This window comes from Acanthochromis polyacanthus, chromosome 3, assembly GCF_021347895.1.
Source record: "Acanthochromis polyacanthus isolate Apoly-LR-REF ecotype Palm Island chromosome 3, KAUST_Apoly_ChrSc, whole genome shotgun sequence".
NCBI classification, from domain to species: Eukaryota; Metazoa; Chordata; class Actinopteri; family Pomacentridae; genus Acanthochromis; species Acanthochromis polyacanthus.
This window is the reverse complement of record NC_067115.1, coordinates 18,124,510-18,149,390: the sequence shown is the minus strand read 5'-3', so window position 1 is coordinate 18,149,390 and position 24,881 is coordinate 18,124,510. Positions and strand designations below refer to the sequence as shown.

Here is a 24,881-nt window from a genome sequence, read left to right as displayed (position 1 = left end):
GGGAAATGGCAGAGCTTAAATAGCAGGGGAGGGGACCGGGTGGATTGAGTTGAGCTGATTGCAGCAGCTGAAAGTAATCAATTGACAGGGTGCAGCAGACAGGGGGCGAGCGACCAGGAGAGAGATAGAAGGGGAAGACAACAGACAGAGGGAGCCAGAGGAATAAGACAAATAGGGAGGAAGAAACCACTCTGGGGGCTGGTGGCGGCGGCGGCGAAACTGCTCTGGAGGCCGGCGGCGGCAAAACCACTCTGGAGGGCGGCAGCGGCGAAACCACTCTGGAGGCTGGTGACGGCGAAACCACTCTGGAGGCTGGTGACAGCGTACGAGATGAGGACCCTCGGGAGGCCGGGCTGGAGGCCGGCTGCGACGGACGAGACGAGGACCCTCGGGTGGCCGGGCTGGAGGCCAGCAGCGGCGGAGGAGACGAGGACCCTCGGGTGGCCGGGCTGGAGGCCGGCAGCGGCGGAGGAGACGAGGACCCTCGGGTGGCCGGGCTGGAGGCCGGCAGCGGCGGACGAGACGAGGACCCTCGGGAGGCCGGCAGCGGCGGACACGACGAGGACCCTCGGGAGGCCGGGCTGGAGGCCGGCTGCGATGGACGAGATGAGGACCTTCTGGCGGCCGGGCTGGAGGCCGGCAGCGACGGGACCTCTCTGTAGACTCAGAAACAGGGGAAGCCGCTGCAGTCAGGAACTGAAGAGCTGGGGCAGGCAGGAAGATGTTCTTGTCTTCTGACTGTGGCTGTACAGACTCTGATTCGGGAAAGTGGTCAGCTGTTACTGACTCAACAGTCTCTGGATCGCGGGTGTTGTCAGCTGACTCTAGCTCAACAGTCTTGGGGCTAGGGGTTTTGCCAGCTAACCCAGGCAGATTAGTCTCTTGGCTGGAGGAGTCAATGGTTGACTCAGGCCTACCACCTTTTTGGCCAGGGAAAGGGCCGGCTGACTCCCGCTTCATTTCTCTGCTGGGTGGGTCATCAGCAGGGCCTGGCGGGTTGGAGATTGAGGCGGCGTTGACAGTGTCGACGTGCTCGGGAGCATAGGTGCTGGAGGCGGAGGCGGTGTCGACCCGCTCGGGAGCTGTGTAGGAGGCGGCGTTCACCCGCTGGCAGGCGAAGGGAGCGGAGGCGAAGTCGACAGCGTCGACCCGCTCAGAGATGAAGGCTGCGGAGGCGGACGAGGCGAAAGCGTCGACCCGTTCGGGGGCTGCGGCTGAGGTGTCGGAGGAGGTGTCGACCCGCTCTGGAGCGTAGGCATTGGAGGCCCACTCGGAGACGGCTGGGGCGGCGTCCTCGACCCACTCGGAGACATCATCCCACTCGGAGTCGTGAAAATGAGGAGTGAAGATGGAAAGGGAGAAAAGGAGAAGGAAAGGCAGGAGCTGGAGTGGGATCGTAACAGTTATGTCATCCACTTACAGTAAAAAAGACACAAATGAGTCTCTTTAATCGGTGTGTGACATAGAAACATTTTGTTATCCAGACCTCAAACCATAATATACTTGTTGAAAGTGCTGAAAAATATTGTGCATGTGCATATTGCTGTAACAAAAAATTACCATCTGTTCTGTCTGATCACCTCTGAGGAATATTATGTTTTATCTCTTAGTCTTAGCCTCACCCACCTAGTAATCTAGCTGCATTTTTTACCTGTTGAACCGTCTGCCTACCTTGTGTTTCTCTGGTGTTTTTGCTTCTGCTGAACCAAACAGAAATACTGGAGCTGAATCAGTAAAACAGAAGTGTTTCAACCTCTCAGGTCTGCACTGTATCACCATTCATCAATGAATGGCTCAGCAGAAGATATAACCTATACCTGTGCAGATTTCTTTTTACCACTACCTCAGATCAGATCAAGGATCCCTTGCTGAATTTCAGTTACTGTAATGCAAAATAATCTTATCTGTCACTGGTGAAGTGGGTAAATTTTATATATACGTTTTAAAAAACGGAAATGTACCATTGTGCCCAGGGTGTCCAGAGGGTGTACAGAGGGTGTGCAAAATTGACAGCGCCTGGCCATAGCAGTACATATACATGTGTGAAACACTCATTTCTTGTAGTATTGCTCTGAAATTTTGACCTGAACTATGTAATACCCCAGGCTGTTGCCCTTTTGTGTTTTCAAGCTCTCACAGTGCTGCCACACTTATTTTCAGGTGTTTTATTAGGGAAAACATTTAGGCGAGAAAAAAATTCATCCTAATTCAGTGTGTTCCAACATAAAATACTCTGTGCCAGTAGCACCTAGAGTAATTCTGACTGCACTGGATGAAAATTCAGGTTGTCAGATTTAAAAGGAGACCACAACCATGCATGGACTCCAAACAGTTCAAGAACAGCATTCAATTTACTTTCCGTACATCTTCAGTAGAAATTTCAGGCGAAAATCGACTGAACCTGATGTACTCAAACGAGACATAAAATTAACATTTTGCAATAATTTTCACAAACTTAATAGTAAAAAAAATAAAAATATCAGTCACATGAATAAAATACGCAAATATTTATAACACTTTCAAATTCATACAGTTAAATAGAATTATGATCAGGGGTTTCCAATTAGGTGCCAATGATCCTAAGAATGACATGTCTATGAATTGCACTTCTGACATCTACACACGTGGACAAAATTGTTGGTACCCCTCAGTTAAAGAAGGAAAAACCCACAATTCTCACTGAAATCACTTGAAACTCACAAAAGTAACAATAAATAAAAATTTATTGAAAATTAAATAATCAAAATCAGCCATCACTTTTGAATTGTTGATTAACATAATTATTTAAAAAAAACAAACTAATGAAATAGGGCTGGACAAAAATGATGGTACCCATAACTTAATATTTTGTTGCACAACCTTTTGAGGCAATCACTGCAATTAAACGATTTCTGTATTTGTCAATGAGCGTTCTGCAGCTGTCAACAGGTATTTTGGCCCACTCCTCATGAGCAAACAGCTCCAGTTGTCTCAGGTTTGATGGGTGTCTTCTCCAAATGGCATGTTTCAGCTCCTTCCACATATGTTCAATGGGATTCAGATCTGGGCTCATAGAAGGCCACTTTAGAATAGTCCAACGCTTTTCTCTCAGCCATTCTTGGGTGTTTTTGGCTGTGTGTTTTGGATCGTTGTCCTGTTGGAAGACCAATGACCTGCGACTGAGACCAAGCTTTCTGACACTAGGCAGCACATTTCTCTCCAGAATGCCTTGATAGTCTTCAGATTTCATCGTACCTTGCACACTTTCAAGACACCCTGTGCCAGATGCAGCAAAGCAGCCCCAAAACATTACTGAGCCTCCTCCATGTTTCACCGTAGGGACAGTGTTCTTTTCTTCGTATGCTTGGTTTTTGAGTCTATGAACATAGAGTTGATGTGCCTTACCAAAAAGCTCCAGTTTGGTCTCATCTGTCCAAAGGACATTCTCCCAGAAGCTTTGTGGCTTGTCAACATGCATTTTTGCAAATTCCAGTCTGGCTTTTTTATGAGTTTTTTTCAGCAGTGGTGTCCTCCTTGGTCGTCTCCCATGAAGTCCACTTTGGCTCAAACAACGACGAATGGTGCGATCTGACACTGATGTACCTTGGCCTTGGAGTTCACCTTTAATTTCTTTGGAGGTTGCTCTGGGCTCTTTGGATACAATTCCAACGATCCGTCTCTTCAATTTGTCATCAATTTTCCTCTTGCGGCCACGTCCAGGGAGGTTGGCTACTGTCCCTTGGGTCTTGAACTTCTGAATAATATGAGCCACTGTTGTCACAGGAACTTCAAGCTGTTTAGAGATGGTCTTATAGCCTTTACCTTTAAGATGTTTGTCTATAATTTTTTTTCGGATGTCCTGGGACAATTCTCTCCTTCGCTTTCTGTTGTCCATGTTCAGTGTGGTACACACCTTTTCACCAAACAGCAGGGTGACTACTTGTCTCCCTTTAAATAGGCAGACTGACTGATTATGAGTTTGGAAACACCTGTGATGTCAATTAAATGACACACCTGAGTTAATCATGTCACTCTGGTCAAATAGTTTTCAATCTTTTATAGAGGTACCATCATTTTTGTCCAGGCCTGTTTCATTATTTTGTTTTTTAAATAATTATGTTAATCAACAATTCAAAAGTAATGGCTGTTTTTGATTATTTAATTTTCAATAAATTTTTATTTATTGTTACTTTTGTGAGTTTCAAGTGATTTCAGTGAGAATTGTGGGTTTTTCCTTCTTTAACTGAGGGGTACCAACAATTTTGTCCACGTGTGTAGCTTTGGTGTTCTTTGCTTTTACTGTTCATTATCATGCCAACATCTAAAGAGCTCTCTATGACCCTCAGTGTCCGGCAATGGATGTAAAAATGCCTCCAAAATGTTTGATATCATCATTCCATTGTAAGGAAAACCATCTACAAGTGCAGAAATTTCAAAGGACTGCCAATTTATCCTGAATTGACCGTCCCAGAAAATTTAGCCCATCAGCAATCTTTTTTGTTGACAAAATAAGCCAGGAAATGCAAAATGTCATCAAAGCCTCTGCAGGTAGCTCTGCAATTGTTGACTTCAAAGTGCATATGTCAGCAATCAGAAAAAGATTGCACAAATTTGACCGCAATGGGGGGTATGCCAGGAAAAAAGGCTTTGACGTCCAAAAAGAACATTAGAGCAAAACTACAGCTATGAAGATAGCGGCAAAGACCAGGCCTTCTGGAATAACTGGCTTGGCTGCAGTAACAGTGGACACGAAGAACTTTCTATCAGCATGGTGATGGAAATGTTATGGTTTGTGGTTGCTTCACTGCCTCAGGGACTGGACAGCTTGCAGTCAGTATTTCAACTATAAGTTCTGCATCATATCAAAGCGTGCTTGAAGTGGTTGGTTATGTTTTCAAGAGGAGAATGATCCTAAGCACAGGAACAAATCCACCATGAGCTTTGTGCGTATGTGTTACACTTACACAGTTTTTTTTTCATGCCTCATTCAACACATGAAAAAGCTGTGTGGGTAAGCACAGCCTTTGCAACACATAATGCAACAGCCTTCTGAATAAATTTCACACTTTAGCATTAGAGGTTTCTTGGGGAACCATGACTCGCTGTGTGAAACCACATGGGACTTTAAGTTAATCGAGAGACGACATTTAGACTGAGACAGAGCTGTCTGTCATAACGTGGGAAAAAGACATGGCCATGCAAGTAAAAATATATAATGGCACTTAAAAATCCAAAATTAATTCAAAGAGTTATCAACAGCAAATAGCTTTTCAAGAATAGCAGTAAAAAAATAAAATAAAATAAAATAAAGCAGGTCCACAAAGAAAAACTACAAAACAGAAAATGATGTGGTAGAAGTTTTGTGGATGACCTGAAAATCGTTTGGTTTGAAAGAAAATCTCTTTCATGGTTGCAAAATTGAAACCAACCTCAGAAGATTTAACAGAGGATGCAAACCTGTAGTAAGTCTCAAGTTCACAGAAACATTAAACAAGAAACTAACAAAGTCCTGGAACAAAATTCTGCCATCTGATGACACAAAAATCATCCATCCATCCATCCATCCATCCATCCATCCATCCATTCTCTATAAACCGCTTTATCCTCACTAGGGTCATGGGGGGTGCTGGAGCCTATCTTAGCTGACTCGGGCGAAGGCGGGGGACACCCTGGACAGGTCGCCAGTCTGTCGCAGGGCTACATATACAGACAGACAGGGCCGGCCCAAGCCTTCAGTGGGCCCTAAGCGAAATTTACCTTGGGGGGCCCCCACGAATGACTTCAGTGCAAAATCTGAATATATGTCAAGTAGTGATGGGTAGATGAGACCTCATCGTGTGTGTCACACTTTTCCCTCATTGTATCATTCATGTATCCCGCAGTGTCGGTTTGATTAATTGATGCCACGAGTGGATTAAGAAATGTACTGCAGCCAATGAACAATAAAGTTTGAAACAATTTGTGATGAATGAGCTTGACTGAAGGTAATGCAACTATTTTTTAAAACTGTATGTCTAAAAATAAATACAAATAGACTTGAAAGTGTTTTTGTTTGATAGAGAAAGTAGGCCTACATGTGATAAACTGAATGTTATATTATCATTAAAATGTAGGCTTAAGTGCTTTGTGCCTGTTGTGACCACAGTCAATGTCAAGTGTTGTTTATAATTTTCTCAATAAACCCAGTTGTGTTATCATGCAGGAAATCATACTGGTAGTAATTTTTAAGCCCCAAAATTATAATTCATAGCATGTATTTCAGCAGTTATTCAAGTTATTTGATCATTACTGACTATGTTGATGTTGGTAGTTTATTTAGATGTTTTTTTTAAAGTTTCCTTTATCTTTTAACAGAAATTTCCTGCAAGGTTGCTTAGCTTACTTTTTATTACAAATGACTGTAAAACAGAGTATAAAAGTACAGATTGGCATGCCAGAAAAACATATTTTCATATCTGAAAAGGCACATGACATGTTTATATTATTATACATGGAAGATCTTTTCCAAAAGGACAATTCAAAATATTTTGATTTTAGATTTGATTTTCTATCATCGAGTTGGCAGTGTCGTTCTATTTCGAAAAATGCTTATGTAAATATCAAAACGGCCCGCCCGCTGGCCGCTATACCTTAACGGGTTTTAATTCCGGTTTTGTTTAGAGTCGAGGATTTAGATCATTTTGGGTTAAGTGAAGGGATTTGTTATATATTAAAGATTAGAAAATGTAATTGCAATTACCAAATATCCAACCGGAGGAGGAAAAGGCGCTGTGGTAAACAAGACTCAGACTGAGCCCTAAACTTGCGATGCTCACAACATTTATCAAAACAATAAAGTCATACAACCGACCTTTATCCTTGTTTTTCTTTTCCTGCACCTCCAACCGTTTTCTTTCTTTTTTGTGCCCCTGAGAGGTACATTTTCTTGGACGGCAACATTTCTGTTTGCTTCTGTCCGCCACTGAGCAATGACACTGTCACTGAACTTGCGCAGCTGCTAAGGTATTCTGCCGCAGGAGTAACTAGATCCACTTATTGATAGGTTGACATACTTGGCAACCTCGCTGGCATTAAAAAATTATACCAAAATTATTGTTGTACAACCCGGAACAATGGTTATTCATTGTTTTGTTTTTTTAAAATTTTTTTTACAATTACACTTGCTTTTCATTAAGGACTCTGGGGGGCCCCCTGGTGGTGGTGGGCCCTAAGCGACCGCTTAACTCGCTTATGCCTTGGGCTGGCTCTGCAGACAGACAATCACACTCACATTCACACCTACGGACAATTTAGAATAATCAGTTTACCTCAGCATATTTTTGGACTGTGAGAGGAAGCCAGAGTACCTGGAGAAAACCCACGCATGCACAAGGAGAACATGCAAACTCTATGCAGAAAGATCCCAGGCCCACTCCGGAATTTGAACCGGGGATCTTCTTGCTGCAAGGCAAAAGTGCTAACCACTACATCACTGTGCAGCCTACACAAAAATCAACTTTAAATAAATAAAAGGAACATTAACTATGACTTGGGTATGTAACTTGACATTTATTGATCATTTCACTGCAGATGGAAGAAACAGGTATACATGACCAGTCTGTGTGTCTTGTTTCAGCCAAATTCACCACAACTCATTAAATGGCATTTAATATTTCAGGAGGACAAATGTTTCTAAACATTCAGCCAAACTAACCACAGAGCTCTTCAGGGTGACGAGGTGGAATACACTTGACTGGCTGAGTCAGTTGATTCGTCTCAATCACACTGCTTCCCAGTGGCCGAAGACCAAATTAAAAGCTTAATGTAAGAGACAGAGACCCGACAACAAGCAAGAGCTGAAGTTAGATGCAGTGAGAGCATCACAGTGTAAGATATAAAGCAGCTGATGAAGTCTATAAAACTTATGAACTTCTTGCTGCCAATGCAAATAAGCAAACTGTCACATTCTATCTAACATCTGATTCAGGCAACTAAGACATGATTACAGGCGTATTCATTTTACTACAGTCAGATGTGCCTGTGAGTAAAGTTTCTTTTGGCTTCCTAAGCTTGACTTCGTTTACAAGGTGACCACGGTGAGAGACAGGAAATGAAGAAGATGCGGTTGCATTCTGCATGCATCAGACCACAGGCGAAGTCATTTTCACATTTTCACATGTTCTCTTTATATGAGCAGAACCGATGTGTACGTGACCACACACGTACACATCGGTTACATAAGGCCCCCTGCTCACTTGTGGAGTTACAGGTCAGCAGATCAAGTAGGAAGGGAGATACGTAGGATGATCAAAATTGATACAGAGTATCATGCATAGGCGTGGTTCTGCCCCCTAGTGGGGGCTCGTCTAGTTTGCTCCAGCTGTGGTATGACTGAGGGCTGTGTAAGAACACCTGTGAATTGTAGACACTGTTTCTGGTCAACTGAAACTCACAGTGCATTTAGTTTGGTGATTATAATAACTGTGTCTAGACCTCTGCTGGTGTCTGGGGGTATCTGGTACCAAGATGTTACATGCAGATCCTTAAAGTCACATAAGTTGTGAGGTGGGGTATCCATGAACTTGTCTTGTTTTTCCGCCACATCCTACAAATCCTCGATCGGACTGAGATATGACGAATGTAGCGGCGAGGTAAACACCTCTGTCAGGTTCCTCAAACCGTTCCTGAACAATATTTTGCTGTGTGTTATCCTGCTGAAACATGCTACTCCCATCAAGGAAAAACTGTTGCCATGAATGGGTATACATGTTCTGTAACAATGTTTAGGTGGGTGATATGTGTCAAAGCAACATTCACATGCATGCCAGGATTCAAAGCTTCCCGGCGGGGCATTGCCTGGAGCATCACACAGCTTCTATCGGCTTGCTATTTTACCATAGTGCATCCTACGAAAATCTCCTACACAGGTGAACAACACACACATCTGCATCATTTGAAAAAAAATGTGATTCAACAGAGCAGGCCATCGTTTTTCATTGTTCCTCGGTGCAGGTTTGACAGTGTTGCAAATGCTTTTTGTGGTGGAAAAGGGTCAGTGTGAGCACTGACTGGTTTATGGCTACACAACCCGATAAGCCACAACACACTATAATCTGACAGCTTTTTATCTTAGTCATCATTAAGGTTTTTAATGATTTCTGCCTCAGTAGCTCTTCTGTTTGGATGGACCACATTGGTCAGCCTTTGGTTCCCATGTCCTTCAGTGGAGCTTAGAACCTTTTTTTGCTGGTTCACTGCTTGTCCTTCTTCAGACCACATTTGATAGGTAATAACTGCACCAGACCGTGAACACCTCTGCTCTGACCCAGTTTTCTAGCCAGCATAATTTGGCCCTTATCAAAGTCAGTCCGATTTTTATGTTGCCCAGTTATTCTGCTTCCAACGCATCGTTTTGACGAAATGACTGTTCACTTGCTGCCTAATCAGACCCTCCAGAAAAACGCGATTATGCGATCGCATGAATTCCCGCATTAATCACCAAAATGCCGCTGATTATGCAGGGGTCAATTATTTCCCAATAGGCCGGATAATCCCCGCAAAACAGCGCATAATTCCCACAAGAATCTTACATTTCCACGAAAAAAAAGAGAACTATGCGGGTCCCGCTTGATTTCACAATTTCCGCATAAAATGAGAAAACTATAACCAATATAAATGGAGTTGTGAGTGAGTTTTTTGTGACGCCCGGCCTGACGTCATCAGTTCGCGCATTCACACAGAAGCACGAGCTGATGCGGAGCGCGGCGCGAGTGTTGCCAACTTAGCGACTTTCTCGCTAAATCTAGCGACTTTTTTTTGTCAAAAGCGACTAGCCACAAATCTAGTGACTTTTTCTGCCGTTTTGGAGACTGACAGGAAAACTCGGATCATTCTGCAGTTACTGTCCTCAACAAGCAGCAGGTGCTGCTGTGAGCTTCTCCCCCTCCCAAAGCACAGGCTGTCAGTCCAGTAACCCTGCAGCAGTCCCAGGCTGAATCCCAAACCGCCCCCCTACACACTATCCCTACACACTTCCCCTCCGTTTGCGCGTTCCCGTGGAGGGTCCTCCATATTAAGGGCCGTCCCAAACCGCGTAGTGCGGAGGGAGAGTGGACTGTTCAGCCCTTAAATAGTGAGTGTGCATCGATGCTCACTCTGGACAATTTTTTCAGGAAGTGCAACGTCGAAATGGAGGAGGAAACAACATATTGATGTAAGTTCCACATGCGTCCATTATTTCTCCCACGCCTTTTTCACACTGACAGAACATCACAAAAAGAGTGGTGTAAAAAGATAAAACAAAGGAAACAAATCTTCTTCTCTGCTGACGTTTGATTTAATTGTGCACCCCCTGACACCTTAAAATTTGAACACAACTGACAGAATTCATTTATTCATTCATTCATTTGTTGGATTTGAAATGCCAGATAATAGGATTGGAAAAAATGTGAGTGAAAAAAAAGTGGGATGCTATTGTCTTCTGGAAGCAGCATCGATCCTTGTTAGTTGCAACCTGTGCCACAGCGCTACAGCCATGCACAGTAGGTGTCTTTGTGTTACCATGGCGATGACTTCTTCCGTTGTCCGGTGAGGCGACAGGGCATCCCATTCCTGACGATCGTATTTATACCCTCCCCCTTCAGTAATAGGTGCCCTCCAGAGCTGCGAGTGTGACTTCTTTAGGAGTGACACTCGGTAGTGGAGGGGGAGTGTGTAGGGGGCGGTTTGGGAATCAGCCTCGGTAGTGGAGGCTGAGTGTGTAGGGGGTGGTTTGGGATTCAGCCCCAGTGTCTGATTGGAGGACACCAGGCACGTGCCGTGAGCTCCAGGGTTAGGTAGGCAGGCAGTCGCAAATTGCGACGGATACACCAATGACAATTTGCATGTGTAGGCAGGTAAGTGCCTGCTTAATCTAACACTATCAAGACAGTAAGACAGCATTAAAAAAGCTTAAACAATAATAGCAGTCCCAAGACTCTCCCAATTAACTTTATATCTCATGACAACACAGCGCTTTACTTGTTTATGTTCGAGACGCAAAATGAGTGAGACAATGACAATTCAGACGCGGAGCTGTCTGCGGCGCTGTCAGCGTATAGCACATCCACAGAGCCAATCCTTCCTTTTGTACCATTCACTCTGAAAAGTACCAACAAGTTTCTGCCCTTTCCTTTGCTGAAGATCCGGTAGCTCAGGTGTTGGTCTCCCATCATTCAAAAGTTGACGTTTTTCTTCAAAAGAAAGACGTGCAAATTGTTTTAATCTCTCTAGTGATGTCATCCTGCCGGTGAGCCTGCCAGCTTGAGAGCGTAGTATCAATTCACTAATTCTCCGTGAATGTACGTAGAACATTGGCAAAGCACGGTAACGTAAAAAAGGCAGCGTAGCGATCTGCCTTTTTACGTAAATGATTTTTCTATGGTGAAACTGACTGGGCATGCACGAACACACATCGTTGCGATCATGCGATGATATGACAGATAAAGGCAGAGCAGTGCTGTGCCTTCAGGAGAGGATGTGGCCTTCACTGTAGTACAGCGCAAGGGTGAGTTATTTGTGCAGCTATTCTGCCTGGCCAGGAGTGTTGAGTCATTTTTATTGGGCTGTGAAAAAGCACTAAATGCCATCATTTTCAAACCAAAAGGTGCTATATATAGTACTATATCGGAAATGATAATTTGAAAAATTTTATATATCTAAAATAATATTAATAAAAGCAATTGAAAAAATATAAAAGCGAATTATGAAAATGGAATGATTTAATTTATTCCTTTCAGCCTTGGGTAGGCAGTGCCTACCCTGCCTACCCTGACTGCACATCACTGGAGGACACATCCCTCCGTGGCCAGACGGCAGGTGAATCGCGCATGTTTTTGCATATTTCACAACTATTCGCATACTTTGCAACTTTCTGCTATTTCCCCGCGTAAAATGGCACAAAAACCCCGCATATTTATTCGCATAATCAAAGATTTTAGCCCGCGTTTTTCTGGAGGGTCTACCTAATAAGCCCCACTTCTTGATAGGAGCCAGTGTAATGAGATGATCAGTGATCTGCACTTCATCTGTGAGTGGTTTTATGATTGTGGCTGTGTGATGTAGTCATTGGTAACACTTTTCTTCTTTAGTATTCTCATCTCTATTTCCAAGTCTCTTTCACTAAGTAGACATGTTATTTCTTATAGAGGATAATTTAGTCATATAGACAGTCCCAAGATTAATTTGCAGATACTGCCTTTAAGGGTTTGTAGTATTTCTATGCCAACAATAGAACTTTGACGTGTTATATAGGAAACAGGTTATTCCAGAAAGTACAACATCACAATACTGATACTGAAGCAGCTAAATTGAACTGAGCCGTCATTAATTTGATTTTGCATACCTGTGCTTTTCCTGTTGTGATGTGCCTGAACTTGCTCTGTGTTTAAGTGCTGGTAACAGGTATGATGTTTTAAGAAAACTCCAGCAGATGGCAGCATTCTCCAGTGATTCAGTCTCCAATCTTTGAGTTCCTTGGGATAGGTGACAAAAATACTTGTACATCCAATGGTTGAGGAGGAGAAAGACGACATTATTTTGTCCCCATTACAATTCAGACAAAATTTTTTTGACATATTGCATTTTTTTCTAGACAGAAGGCATAAAAACAAAAAATATAATTATTAGCAAAATAATACAGTTACAGTCTATCAGATTATATTCATTTTTGTTGGTTGTGTTGATGATGGAATTTGATTTTGTCTCAAGATGTCATTGCCAGAACCCTATTTTTGCCAAAATATGTTTATCTTTGTCCATGGAATATGTATATGCTAAGGATTTTTATTGATCAAGCACAAAGAAGCATCTGATTTTACTGATAATTGACACTCCCATCCCTCCTTCCTCATTTGTAGTTGTGTGGGAGGGGGAGCTGCCATGCAGAAAGTGGGACTGTGAATGTGCTTTCAGTCGCTTGCGGGGCTGCTGCTGTGGAGAAACGGAGCTCTTTGAAGTGGAGGATGAAATCTTTATGAGAATGATGGACCTGTCGAGGAGATTGTTCCAACTGAGTGATAGCATCTTTGAAGTCATAGGTAATCTGACAACAACAAAAAAAGGCATAAAGTCCATATCCATTTAATTATTCCTGATCAAAAAAAAAATCTGTGCTGTTTCTAGTGTTTTATTTGATTCAGGGATTGCTTACATTAAAAACATGAATGTGGACAGAGCGTCTCAACTTTTTTTCAAACTTCTGTTTATTTTGAACCCGAGCTGAAAGTTAAAATAGTTTTTAAAAAAACTTGTCTGAGACTATAATCAGACTGAAATATCACTTTATTTCACTTTCCTACATTTTATTCTAATCAATTAGTGAGTGGCATAACCTTCCAACAGCATTTTATAAGACATAAAAAGATGGTATGATGAGATTTATAGGAAGTTAATTTTATTTCTTTTTTCACACGGGTCACAAAAATATTCCAGTATAAGTGCTGTTAGGTATTCTGATTTTCACATGCGCTCTTCTAAAGATATTGAATCAAAGCTTTTGTGTGTGTTAGACAGCTTTTTAAAATATATTCAGTTTAAATTGAGGACAACCAGTATCTTACATGAACGCTAACATGAGTAAGCTTTCTTACCGGCCTCCCTCTGTCTCAGGAGGAATACGGATTGCATTCACAGCTTCTTTGAGCCACAAAACAAACTGCTTTGGCCCTTTGACCAGGAGCAGGCCGATTCCTGATGACACTGTCACCCTCAACCATGGAAGTGGATATAACCCTGCACTAGGTAAGCTCTCACAAGCAACAATTTAACCATCATATGCGTCCAATTGTGATTCATGTGATGGCAAGATTTCCATCTGAATAATTACCGGCTCCAACTATGAGCAAGTACTGAAATCAACTGCTTTAATATTTGATCGACAGAAATGTAATAGACATTTAACTGTGTGGACATGTTGAATACAGAATATGGAGAGCGAGTCAACACTTGTCAGTACTGGATTAGTTTGAACTGGAGGCTGAAAATACAGAGGTGCCTTGTGAAAAATAAATTCTAATTAAAAACGATTTTCCTCCAGGTATATTCACAGCACCTCGCTCTGGACTCTGCTCCTTCTCCTTCTCGGTGTACTCGAAGGTGGGTGCATCAGGCGAGAGGATGTACTACAAGGTACGACTCATGAGAGATGGGGAAGTGATGGCCTCAACTTGGGAGGACAACAGGGAGGATTCAGAGGACAGCAGCTCTCAGTCTTCTGTCACTGCAGCAAGGAGGCCAGATGTATGTAGAGCTGCTTAATGACAGGCAGCTATGTGGGAATGCTGAGGGCCTGAACAGCTTCTCTGGCTCCTTAATTTATCACACTCTGCCCAAATAATGATTTATTTCTATGTGGCTTCAGTGTTTCATGGGTTTACTTTTTTGTGGAAATTACCACAGGAAAATAAAAAGCATGCATGCAGGATGTTAATGGCATATACTGTATGTAACTGTGTGACCTTTTTTGAAGATACAATTCAGAAATTGCACATATATGTCTGTTTAAAGAATGATAAAAGCAAGAATTAATAAATTAAATACTGAAATAATATATCTGATTTGTCATAAAAGTGGTTACTTTCCGGTTTGGCACTTTGATAATGATGTGCTTAATTACAGAAGTCTTTTAGGACTAGGATTATGAAACACCTTTAAAAAAATGGAACACACACAACAAGATAAGAGACAAAGATTTGTTCCAATCGTTTATTCTTTGCAGATCTACATAACTGAAAGCGACAGTGTGAGACTGTCACATATAAATGAACATCTGTTACACCAGCCAGGACACAAACTTCTTCCTTCCCTGACAGTTTAAAGGATATTTTTACACTTTTTCAGTTGTAAATTTATATATTTTATGAAAGCAAAAATGGACATATTAATAAATTCTGTTAGAAATTGCACACAGAAAATTAGATTATGTTGCAGAGGAAAAAAAATCTTCAGAGTACAACAGAAAAAAAAGCTAAAGCATGAAGCTACATATTTGTATTTATTGATGTTGTCTAGTACATCATTTAAAATGATTATTTAATCAATTATGGCAAGAAATGTGGAAGGTTGAAAGATGGTGGAACAAGACTTGGTCATTCCCACTGGCTGGAGAAGAACCACTGAACTTTTATATATGAGCAATTTTGCAGTTGAGCCTACTCTGACCTCCTTCACTTTTCAAGACAAAGACAACACCACAGTCTTTAAGCTCTGGAAGTTTATTCTTATCGTGTTTTTCAGTGATACTGAAAACCTCGTAGGGAGGAATGAGAACTTCTTCCTCTTTCTCACCATAAACTGAATACCTTTTTAAATAAGCGCCTGTACATGTTGTGATTTTAAAGCAGCTCTTCTTACCAAAGTTCTGCAGGTCTGTTCTAAAAGAGCTGGAGCTGAAAGAACCAAACCGAATTCTTTGGTTGACATTACCAGTAAACACAACGTTGGTTCGTCTATAGGTAGTGTAACAATAGTTCTTATTATTCAAGATCTGTATGGCTGATGTCAGGAAGAAATGTAAAATGTGGAATTGGAATGATGAAGTATAGACACCTCTGTTTGTCCTGACTGCAGTATTGAATTCCTTATACACGTAGTTAGATGTATAAGAACAAAGTGCTTCCATGTGGGTTTTGGTCAGAGCCTCATCCTCTTTCTCTTTTAGGTTCTTTTCTACACAATTTTTCACTTCTTCCTTCTTCAAGGTATCTGCATATGGTCCCACATCCAGTTCTTCAGGGTATTTGTGAGTGACTGTCTTCATCATTTCTTCACTGCAGCCAAAATACATGTCATCAATCGAATCTTCAACCATGCTCAACGGGATGAGATTGCTGACATCTCGTCGAGTGAGGTTAAAATGGATCTAAAAGGGAAACGGGGGGAAAGGAGAAAGATCAATGGAGACCATTTAAGACATACTTTTCAAACTGTCGCTTGGTATTTGACGTGGCTATTTAGATGGCTGGCCTGCATGGTGAAAATAAGAGTGAAGATTGAGATCAAAATCGCTCTTGGAGTTGTCATGCAATAGTCACATGTTGAATTAGCTTTTATTTCTATGCAATAAAGAACATGTAAATAACAGGAGAACAATGCTAATGCAGGCAAATGCTATAACTGGTCCCTCAAATGCTTTATAGCTTAGAAATGATATTAGAAGTTAATGAAATTAATATTATTGTAGCCCACTACTCCCTTATCTCAGTTGTATTGAAGATTATGTGCTTCATATCTTGTGCAAAGAACATTTTTGGACCTGAAATATGTATGTGCTTCTTGATGTAATTTGTGCCCAACATTCTTCATTGGTGAAATTTTGTGAAGATCTTATGCTTCACTTACCGACACGGACTCCACTGACAGCAACCAGCAAAGGGGTAAACACAGTCGAGCAAAGGTCAGCATGTTCGTTGAGCAGTCTGGAAAACCGTTCCTGGATTGAAATACAGTCACAGAAGAAGTCAGCAAATGTGTACTAGTATCACAGAAATATGTTGCATGTATAAAAGGCAAAACTCTAAAACTATCTGAACAATTTGAAACAAAAAGTTGATTTGATTTGAAAGATGAACTCACCTGTCTTCAGGATAAGGAGGTGTTGAGAATAAAGTGAACCACACAAGTCTGCAGTCTTGATCAGCCGATGGGTGCTCTACATCTGCTTAGGAGTCAAGATCAGCAATATATATACCCCCTGACTTTCACTAACACACATACACAATGTGCACATGCGCATTGGCACATCTATGGTTTGTGGGTGATTTCTGCAAAACCAAAAAAAAGGTGTGTGTGTGTGTGTGTGTGTGTGTGCGTGTACTATATGTAGGTTTGTAACAAGCTCAGTTGTGCTGTGTTTCATAGCAAATGTATCAAAGGTCGTGTCCAGTTGCCTAGTTTTGAATTTACTCATCAGTCAATGCACTGTTTAGTTACAACTAAATAAATAGATTAATAAAAAAGATAAGGTGGGGGTGCCCAGATAGCTCAACGGCTTAAGCGGGCGATCCATGTACAAGGGCCGGGTTCTATTCCCGTTTGCTGCATGTCTTCTCCCTACTCTTCTCCCTCCTTTCCTGTCGGCCAAAAAAACTTAAGAAAAGACGAGGTGGCCATGTGGTTAAAGTGATGGACTGCTAATCTAATGTGCCATGCATGCTTGGGTTCCAATTTCTGCTTTACTCTGCTTTCTTTAGGGTGTAGGTTCAAACTCTAATTCTGCCCTTGAACAAGGCCCAGGTGTGCTTTATCATGGCTGGCCCTGTCCTCTGACCCCAACTGGGAAATGCTAAAACAGAATTTCATGGTGGAACGTATTTGTGACAAATAAAGGTTTCTTCTTCTTCATCTGACAGGGAATAATAAGTCACTGCTTTTCAGGAGTATTTCAAAACAGTAACTTCAGTAGATTCTGAACTTTTCTTTTGCAATAGCACAATAGAGCGGAAGGCTGCAACAAATGTTTCTGTTTCTTTATGCTGCACACTGGTGAAGAAATGCACAATGGATTGCTCTCATTGCTCTGTGTAAAGGTAATAAAGCTCCAAACTAAAGCTGTTGGGTTTAAGACCTGTAAAACACAGAGACAGCACAAGGAAGAAGAGGCAGTACTCGAGCTCTTGTATTTTACTTGCCGCAAGGGGAGAGCGACAGGCTGTACACACCGTAGCATCAGCCACCCAACTCCAAAGAGCCTGTGTCTCAACTGCGTCTTTTTGTTTGTTTCAGAAAGGAATGTAACATAGAGGGTGGTACCATGACTCACCATGAGATGACCATGGGAAAAACCTTTTTCACGAGCAGCAAGATATGAACAGAAAGACATGTGGTATTTGCGTCTGCTTGCCTTGTTATCTAGAAGGCCTAATTCTGGTTGCCTCTCGGTATGTCCTGTGTCTACATGTCTCTGCCATAGGGTACAAAGGACACATAGAATCATGGTTTAAAATACATACAGAGTCATGGTTCAAAAGGCACATACGTTTCACAGTCAATCAATGATAATCTAAGCATACGTATTCTATTCTAAGGATTCTAAGCATAATAAGCATAATTCTTCGAACATTTCCCTCCTGTTTATCATTGATGAATGTCAACGTCTCGTAATCACATCATTATATCCCCCTTCTAAAGTTTTCTGTAAGATGGTCACGTTTATAACATCTTCATCAACTTACACTCAGAGGTGGATTTTAAACAACAGTAGTTTACACAAAATCGACTTCATCAAAGGAATGTTCTACCATAAGTGCTCTGAATTCATCACTCAACATTACCTTGGACACAGTCCTGCTTATTGTCTTACTCATGAGTGCTCTGAAAAATGGAATGATGCAACAAATGAATATGAAGAGTAACAGCATTATTATGAGAATGGGTGTTCCAATTTTTAGTAGAATGGTAGGCAAGTTCAAAGTGCATGTCGTTCATCCTGTGTCCTAGAGATGCTTTTCGGTTCATGGGAAAAAATGTCATAAAGAAACCTCTTACATCTGAGACTACTGGTGGAGATCTAGTAGTGGAAGGGTCAGAGCGTTTCCTTCGTCGTGTTGTTGCACTAAGAATGGTGGTAACCAGGGATGGCTCAATACCACTTTTTCACATCCGATACCGATATCGATACTTCAGCCTTGAGGATCGGTCGATACCGATCCGATACCGATATGATTCTTTTTGTCATTCTAAAAGTTGTTAATAATACATGGATGTAATTTGCTTGATACTGACATCTAAAAACACCACGTTCATTGTACAGCAACTGTTCTGGTCCCCTAAAGAAAGAAGGAAAACATGTGACAACAAGTTATGTGTAACTGCTGTGGCTTTATTAAAACTTAAAGCTCACATCGCTTTTAACAGCGTTTGTAAACACAACAGACCCAGCTACACCATTCAAATGTTTGAAAAAAAAACTGCAACTTGGTGCACATATTTCAATTAAACTAAATAATCCCAATGTATAAACAGAAAAGTCACATTACACTTCAATGGCATTGCAAGGCTGCAATAAATAATTTTATGAATTAACATAAAATAATTAGCCTAGCCGCGCTAGACAACCCACGGCAACGAATTTAATTCTCTGCCAGGGTGGGTCTTGTTACCCTCCATAAGGCTCGAGGCTGGATTCTCCTAAAACTGGCCGGACCAATCACCATGAAGTGTAGAGTCAGAAGGCGGACGTAACGAAGTGACGACAGAGGCGTGACGATTCTGACAGAAACAACCAGCGCACAATAAACAGTTTTCTTTCGACTCGGCTTTGGCCACAGCCTTTAAAGATTTGAAGCTAAAATTCAACTTGAAAGATAAACAAAGGACGGCACTGAAGTGTTTCATTGAGAAGAAAGACGTATTTGGACTTATGCCGACGGGATATGGCAAATCCTTAATATACCAGTTGGCTCCGTGGCTCCGCTGGTTGGGAAGCTAATGGGACTTAGCCACAATTCGCCGGTGCTCTCGGAACTACGTCAGCCTATTCGTTGTGTTGATTGGTTGTATACCTACCCAATTGCTGCAGAGGGATTTGATAGACAACCTTTTAGCCCGCCTCCCTCCCTGTCGAGCTTCCCTAGACCCTTGTGCCGTCAGAAACATGGGTCTAGCATGGCTAGGCTATAAAATAATAGCATCTCCACTAGAACAATGTAGGTAATACTCAGTAAGTTACACATGGCTTCTTAAGACACAATCAAAACAATAAAAATCTAGGCTATACACCTGATTTGCTGCACCAAAACAAAAACAGAAAAACAAGGGTAAACAGTGATAGTGCAATCTCGTGTCTTTCTTCTTTTGCATGCAGCCGCTGATGTTGTACCGTATGTACAACACAGTGAACAATTATTTTATTGACACGTGTACAATACTGATGGAATATAAATGATATCTGGCGATTAAACCTTGTCCTAACGTTCTCATGCGAGTGAAGCTGAGAGCAGCGTAGGATCTCCCCTGATGCCATTTAGACACCAATGTGCGGATGAGAAGAGGAGAGACCTGTCACCTAATCATATTTAACACAAAAACATGTCCACAGTTTGCTACTTAATCACATTTAACCCGAAAAACAGTCGAAACCAACAACAACAACAAAAAAACAGTAAACATACAACAGAAAAGCTGTCAAGTGGCCACAGAGTGAAACGTAAGGTGCACGCGAAGGAGGAGTCAGATTTTTCCGGGGGGTCGAAAAATACTAAAACAATCCACATTTTCCACCACACAAGGTGGTTGTTCATCCAGCAAAATGAATTCGACAATTTTCTCTATTATATTTTGGCGTTGGAGCGAGTTTTGTACTCTTCTGTAGTGCTTCCTGCAACGATGGTTGCCGCGGGTCACTTTCTGTTTTGCACTCGCCTGTAAAAAGTCTCCGTCCTGCTTTCCATGATGCTTCTGCAGATGCTTTATTTAGTTTGCTGTGTTAAAATGTCCGGTTTTGCTGCCACCCCTTGAGACACTCATTTTGCAAACGTTGCACTCAGCTATTTTACTTTTCTCCTCCGTTCGCATATAGTAATTCCACACGGAAGAGATGACCACAGCTCTCCAGGCTTCTGTTCACTCTGTGCTCACGTGATGAAAACACGGGCACATGGCAACCATGGCAACAGCTCGTCTGTGTTACGGCATGTCGTGAAAAATGAAGATGAGGATATATGAGATAGATTGGGCTTATGGATCTGATTGAACGACTTCTAATATAAAAGTCCGATGCTCGATCCAGTCATTTTGGCCTGGATCGAACTCGATATCGATCCAGCGGATCGGATCGAACCATCCCTAGTGGTAACATCTGATTTGGGCATCACAAGAGCAGCAGGCTGTAGTTTAGTCAAGTAGCACGCATCATCCCATCTCTGAGGAAGATCTAAATATACCTTATGGCCGCAAACCCAAACGTGGTCAGTCGGGCAGGGGAACCCTCCCGCATGTGGAAGCAGTGTATTCATAACAGGTTCACACACCTATCCCACCACATTGCCACGGATTTCCACGGCAGTGAAGTTGATTGGTTTTGCCCAACGTTCCTCACACCGAGAACCGCTGCACAGCGGATGGCTCAAAACACCTTCCACAGGAAAATAAGTCTTACAGTCTGCCACGCCGAGGTCCACGTCTCCCTCAGCACAGCTCCTCCTGAAACACAGTGATGGTGTGTTTGGATTGCGTGCCATCGTGATTCCTTGCAGGTTAGTGTTATTAGTAGCTATACTAAAATGTTGAGGCATTCTCCAGCTTGTCAAATCATAGTTACTGGTAGTAGTGCAATTTGGCAGGTATTCAGTGAGTTTCGAGTAAGTAGTGGCTGGTGTTGTTGTGAGTGCTGTGTGCATTGCAATGATGCATGTTATCATCTAGTGTGACTGGTTTTGGTGTGAAGCAAGGATTGGTCCGTGAATGACGAGGCATGAATGAGCACACATAGCAGTCAGACATATTTAAACTTTTTGCTGTCAAATTAGCCATCTGGAGCCAAACATTATCATGGTGATCATCAACATCGAGTTCATGGTTTATTTTCCTCTATGAATCTCTTTTGTCATTAACAAACATGAAATGAAAGTTTAGTCGTTGGGCCCGGCAGGGCCGTAGTCTTGATGCATGGAGTCATGAGCTATCTTCTGGAGGGAGAGGTTACCAGCACTTCATCTCCTATTTGTCAGCTAACAGTGTACTTGTCCTGTTCTTTGTCCAGCAAATGTGTGGAGGATCCCAGAGTACTTTGCTCCCTAAAAACAGTGAAGATCTGTTGGTTTCTTCACTGACTTTGAGACAGTTAACCACTAGAAGGTTTAACCCCCTTTGTAGTCAGACTTATCCTCACTGTCGCTGGAGTTTTCCCCCAGGAACCTCTGTTTCTTGCAGGGTGATAGGTGAATCTACGAAGCTCACTCTGCTATCTTTAGGGCTGTGGGTGTCATCAGCAGCACCTGGTAGGGCCCTTCCCCCCGTGGTGAGGACCAGTGTGTTCTCTTACTGGACTTCACGAACACTCAGTCTCCCACTTGAACCGGTGGGACACCCTCCTGTTGAGAGACAGGTGCATCTGGCATAGCATATCATTAGCATGTTTTATTTCTCTTGCTTGTAATGTTTTCCTCATATAGTCTGCTAACGTGCACTTCTCATCTATATTGATTTCAAGTTGTTTAAACTGCAGTAACACAAACTGTCTGCCATGTATTATTTTAAATTGTGTTAAACTTATTTGGTTTGGTGTAATGCATATATACAACTGCACTAATGTAAACATATAATAGACAATCAAACCATGTACGCCCTGTTTCTTCCATGCCTTTCTTAAGTCTGTTTTTATTGTTCCATTTGTCTTTTTAGGGTCCGAGCACCGAGGGTGCCGAGGACAGGCAGTGCAAGGGCACCTACTGTCCAAGGCACCAGCGGTGCCTAGGACCCTATTGAAACCCTAGGGTTTATTATTAGGGTCCGAGCACCGAGGGTGCCGAGGACAGGCGGTGCAAGGGCACCGACTGTCCAAGGCACCAGCGGTGCCTAGGACCCTATTGAAACCCTCGGGTTTATTATATATACATATATATATATATATATTTTTTTTTCTCCCGCAAAATGAATTGCCTTTTTGGCGGCCTTATCATATCCCAAAACGTGTGAAATTTGGCGTGCACATCAGGACTGGCGAAAAATTTGATATTTTATGGGAGTTGCGCATGCGCGTGGCAAAATGGCTCTATAGCGCCACCTGCAAAATTGAAAATGTGGTCATTAGGCCAACTGCCACAATGTTTCATTTACAGCTACAATATTTGGTGGGCATATGCACCACATCAGGACACACTAAAAAGTCAATCACAGCCACGCCCTAAACCCAACAGGAAGTTGGCCATCTTGAATTTGCTGTAAATTTTTCAAAATTAATAGCTCCTAGAGGGTAAGTCTGAGAGAACTGAAATTTGGCCAGTACATGCACCAGACTTCCTGATGAAAAGTTATCAAAAACTTGGCCAGAAGCCAAAAGGTGTGGCCATGGCGGCTCCTCAAAATACCGATCCTTTGCCATGAAACAGGAAGTGGTGTCTAATTCTTCTCAACATGCTCCAATCTGCTTGAAATTTTACATGTATGATGACAGCCCTGTCCTGATTACATCCACATAGGGATATTCATTCACAGTCATAGCACCACCTTGTGGTTTCAGGAAATAGACATCGTTTACACTTTCATGCCCTATTCTTACCCAGTTGATCATATTCACCTCAAATGTGGTGACAACAGCCTGAACACATTGATGATGCATCCCAATGAAAATGGTGACTTGTCATCAAAGGGCGTGTCTGTGGCGGCCAAACGAATTTCGATGTTTCACCATGAAAATGTAACGATTCATATCTCAGCTGAACAAGATCCTATCTGCCCCAAACTTCACATGATAGACACCAGGTCCAGTCTGAACACATCCACACTCATAAATTATGAAAAAGTCATAGCGCCACCTGTTGGTAACAGTAAGTTTAAGGCATTATATTTTCAGGTACAATGGCCCCAAACTTGGTGATATTATGCTGGAAATTGGTCAGCCGAGTCTCCACCTCTTGAAAATCCCACACTGTGAAGGCTGTGACATTTCATGCAACGCTGTTGCCGTAGCAACCAAATATCGCCATGCAAAACAAAGTGCTGTTTGACAGGTTAGGAATACTCCAACGCTTACTAAAATTACCACACACATCACCATCGACCCAAGGAATGACACCGTATGCATCTGAAAAAATAGGTCATTAAAATCTCCCATGACAGCAATGGTGTTACTTAGTGGATCTAGCCAATCAAGTAACTTACCAAGATGCTTCTTAAACAAAGACATGGGATAGGATGGTGAGCGATAAATGATCGCTAGCAGTAGGTCATAAGTGACATAGTTGTAGACCAAGCATTCCAGATTCACATCTGGCACTTCAATGACATTATATGCCACATTGTCTACACTATAAATACCTACTCCACCATGTTGTTGGGCTTTCAATGCTACGAGTGCTGGGTTCTTACTGTTATACGCAACACTTCGAGGACTGTTATTTAAAGTGTAACCGTCAATGTTCACGCTATCAAATGAAGAGCTAGAAGCCAGCCATGTTTCTGCAACAGCAATACAGTTAAGCCGTAAATGCTGTGTGCACAACGTCAAATCTTTGACTTGTGCAGTTAGATTTTGCACATTCATCAAAAACACAGACAAACATGCTGCACTTATTTCATGTCTTCTGTCCTCAGTCAAAAATGGTGGCATAATCTGCATGGCATCCTTTATATCTGCCCTACAGTAGATACGTTTTTGATCAAAATCTTGAATTATCAAACCTGACAGACTGCGAACACGACTTAAAGCCACATAAGCCTGTCCAGGTGCAAACACTTTTTCCAGACAAACCACAGCACTATCAACAGTAAGGCCTTGCACCTTATGGACTGTACAAGCCCAGGCAAGTTTCAATGGAAATTGCCGGCGCATTCCACCTTTACTGGTAGCCCATTCTTCCCCTGGTTCAATGGGAGTTGAACCAACTAAATCTGCTGACACATTTGCAGTTTGTTTCCTCCTTTGTGCACCAACGTCACCGTCATCAAACTTGACGTACACTTTCAGAGGAAACTTCTTGTTGTCAGACTCTACTATGTGCGTCACAGTACCGCACACCCCATTTACAAGACCGTCCGTAACATCAATATTTTTACACAGCATCACCCGGGCATCCTTACCCAAAAACAGCACCTCTTCTAAACATGTATTTGAGGCTTTGGCATGATGCTTTTCCGACAACTCAAGCTTGCCCGTTTTCTGATCATTAACAAAATCTTGAGCATCGATTTCAACATACTTGGGACATGTGTTAAATAAATGCTTCATA

The 24,881-nt window shown here is 42.2% G+C and overlaps 2 protein-coding genes across 2 annotated transcripts; one reads left to right on the top strand and one right to left on the bottom strand.

The window, feature by feature from the left end:
* The first annotated feature begins 5,169 nt into the window (after positions 1–5,169).
* Positions 5,170–14,545, top strand: LOC127533306 (cerebellin-2-like). Its single transcript, XM_051945948.1, is given in 6 exon segments — positions 5,170–5,181; positions 11,736–11,814; positions 12,855–13,034; positions 13,606–13,737; positions 14,033–14,204; positions 14,206–14,545. Coding segments are annotated over 6 exon segments (702 nt in total). The 3' UTR covers positions 14,333–14,545.
* A 151-nt stretch (positions 14,546–14,696) lies between these two features.
* On the bottom strand, positions 14,697–16,637 carry LOC110945614 (ecto-ADP-ribosyltransferase 4-like). Its single transcript, XM_051946159.1, has 3 exons — positions 16,570–16,637; positions 16,336–16,426; positions 14,697–15,856 (listed from the first exon to the last, which is right to left on the bottom strand). The coding sequence occupies exons 2-3, from the start codon at positions 16,396–16,398 to the stop codon at positions 15,119–15,121; spliced, it is 801 nt and encodes a 266-aa protein (XP_051802119.1). The 5' UTR covers positions 16,399–16,426; positions 16,570–16,637; the 3' UTR covers positions 14,697–15,118.
* Between the last annotated feature and the right edge of the window lie 8,244 nt (positions 16,638–24,881).

Coding starts and splice junctions, on each gene's coding strand:
- LOC110945614 (XM_051946159.1), bottom strand. CDS start 16,398: ATGCTGACCTTTGCTCGACTGTGTTTACCCCTTTGCTGGTTGCTGTCA. Junction 15,857..16,335: donor TGTCAGTGGAGTCCGTGTCG/GTAAGTGAAGCA, acceptor TTTCCCTTTTAG/ATCCATTTTAACCTCACTCG.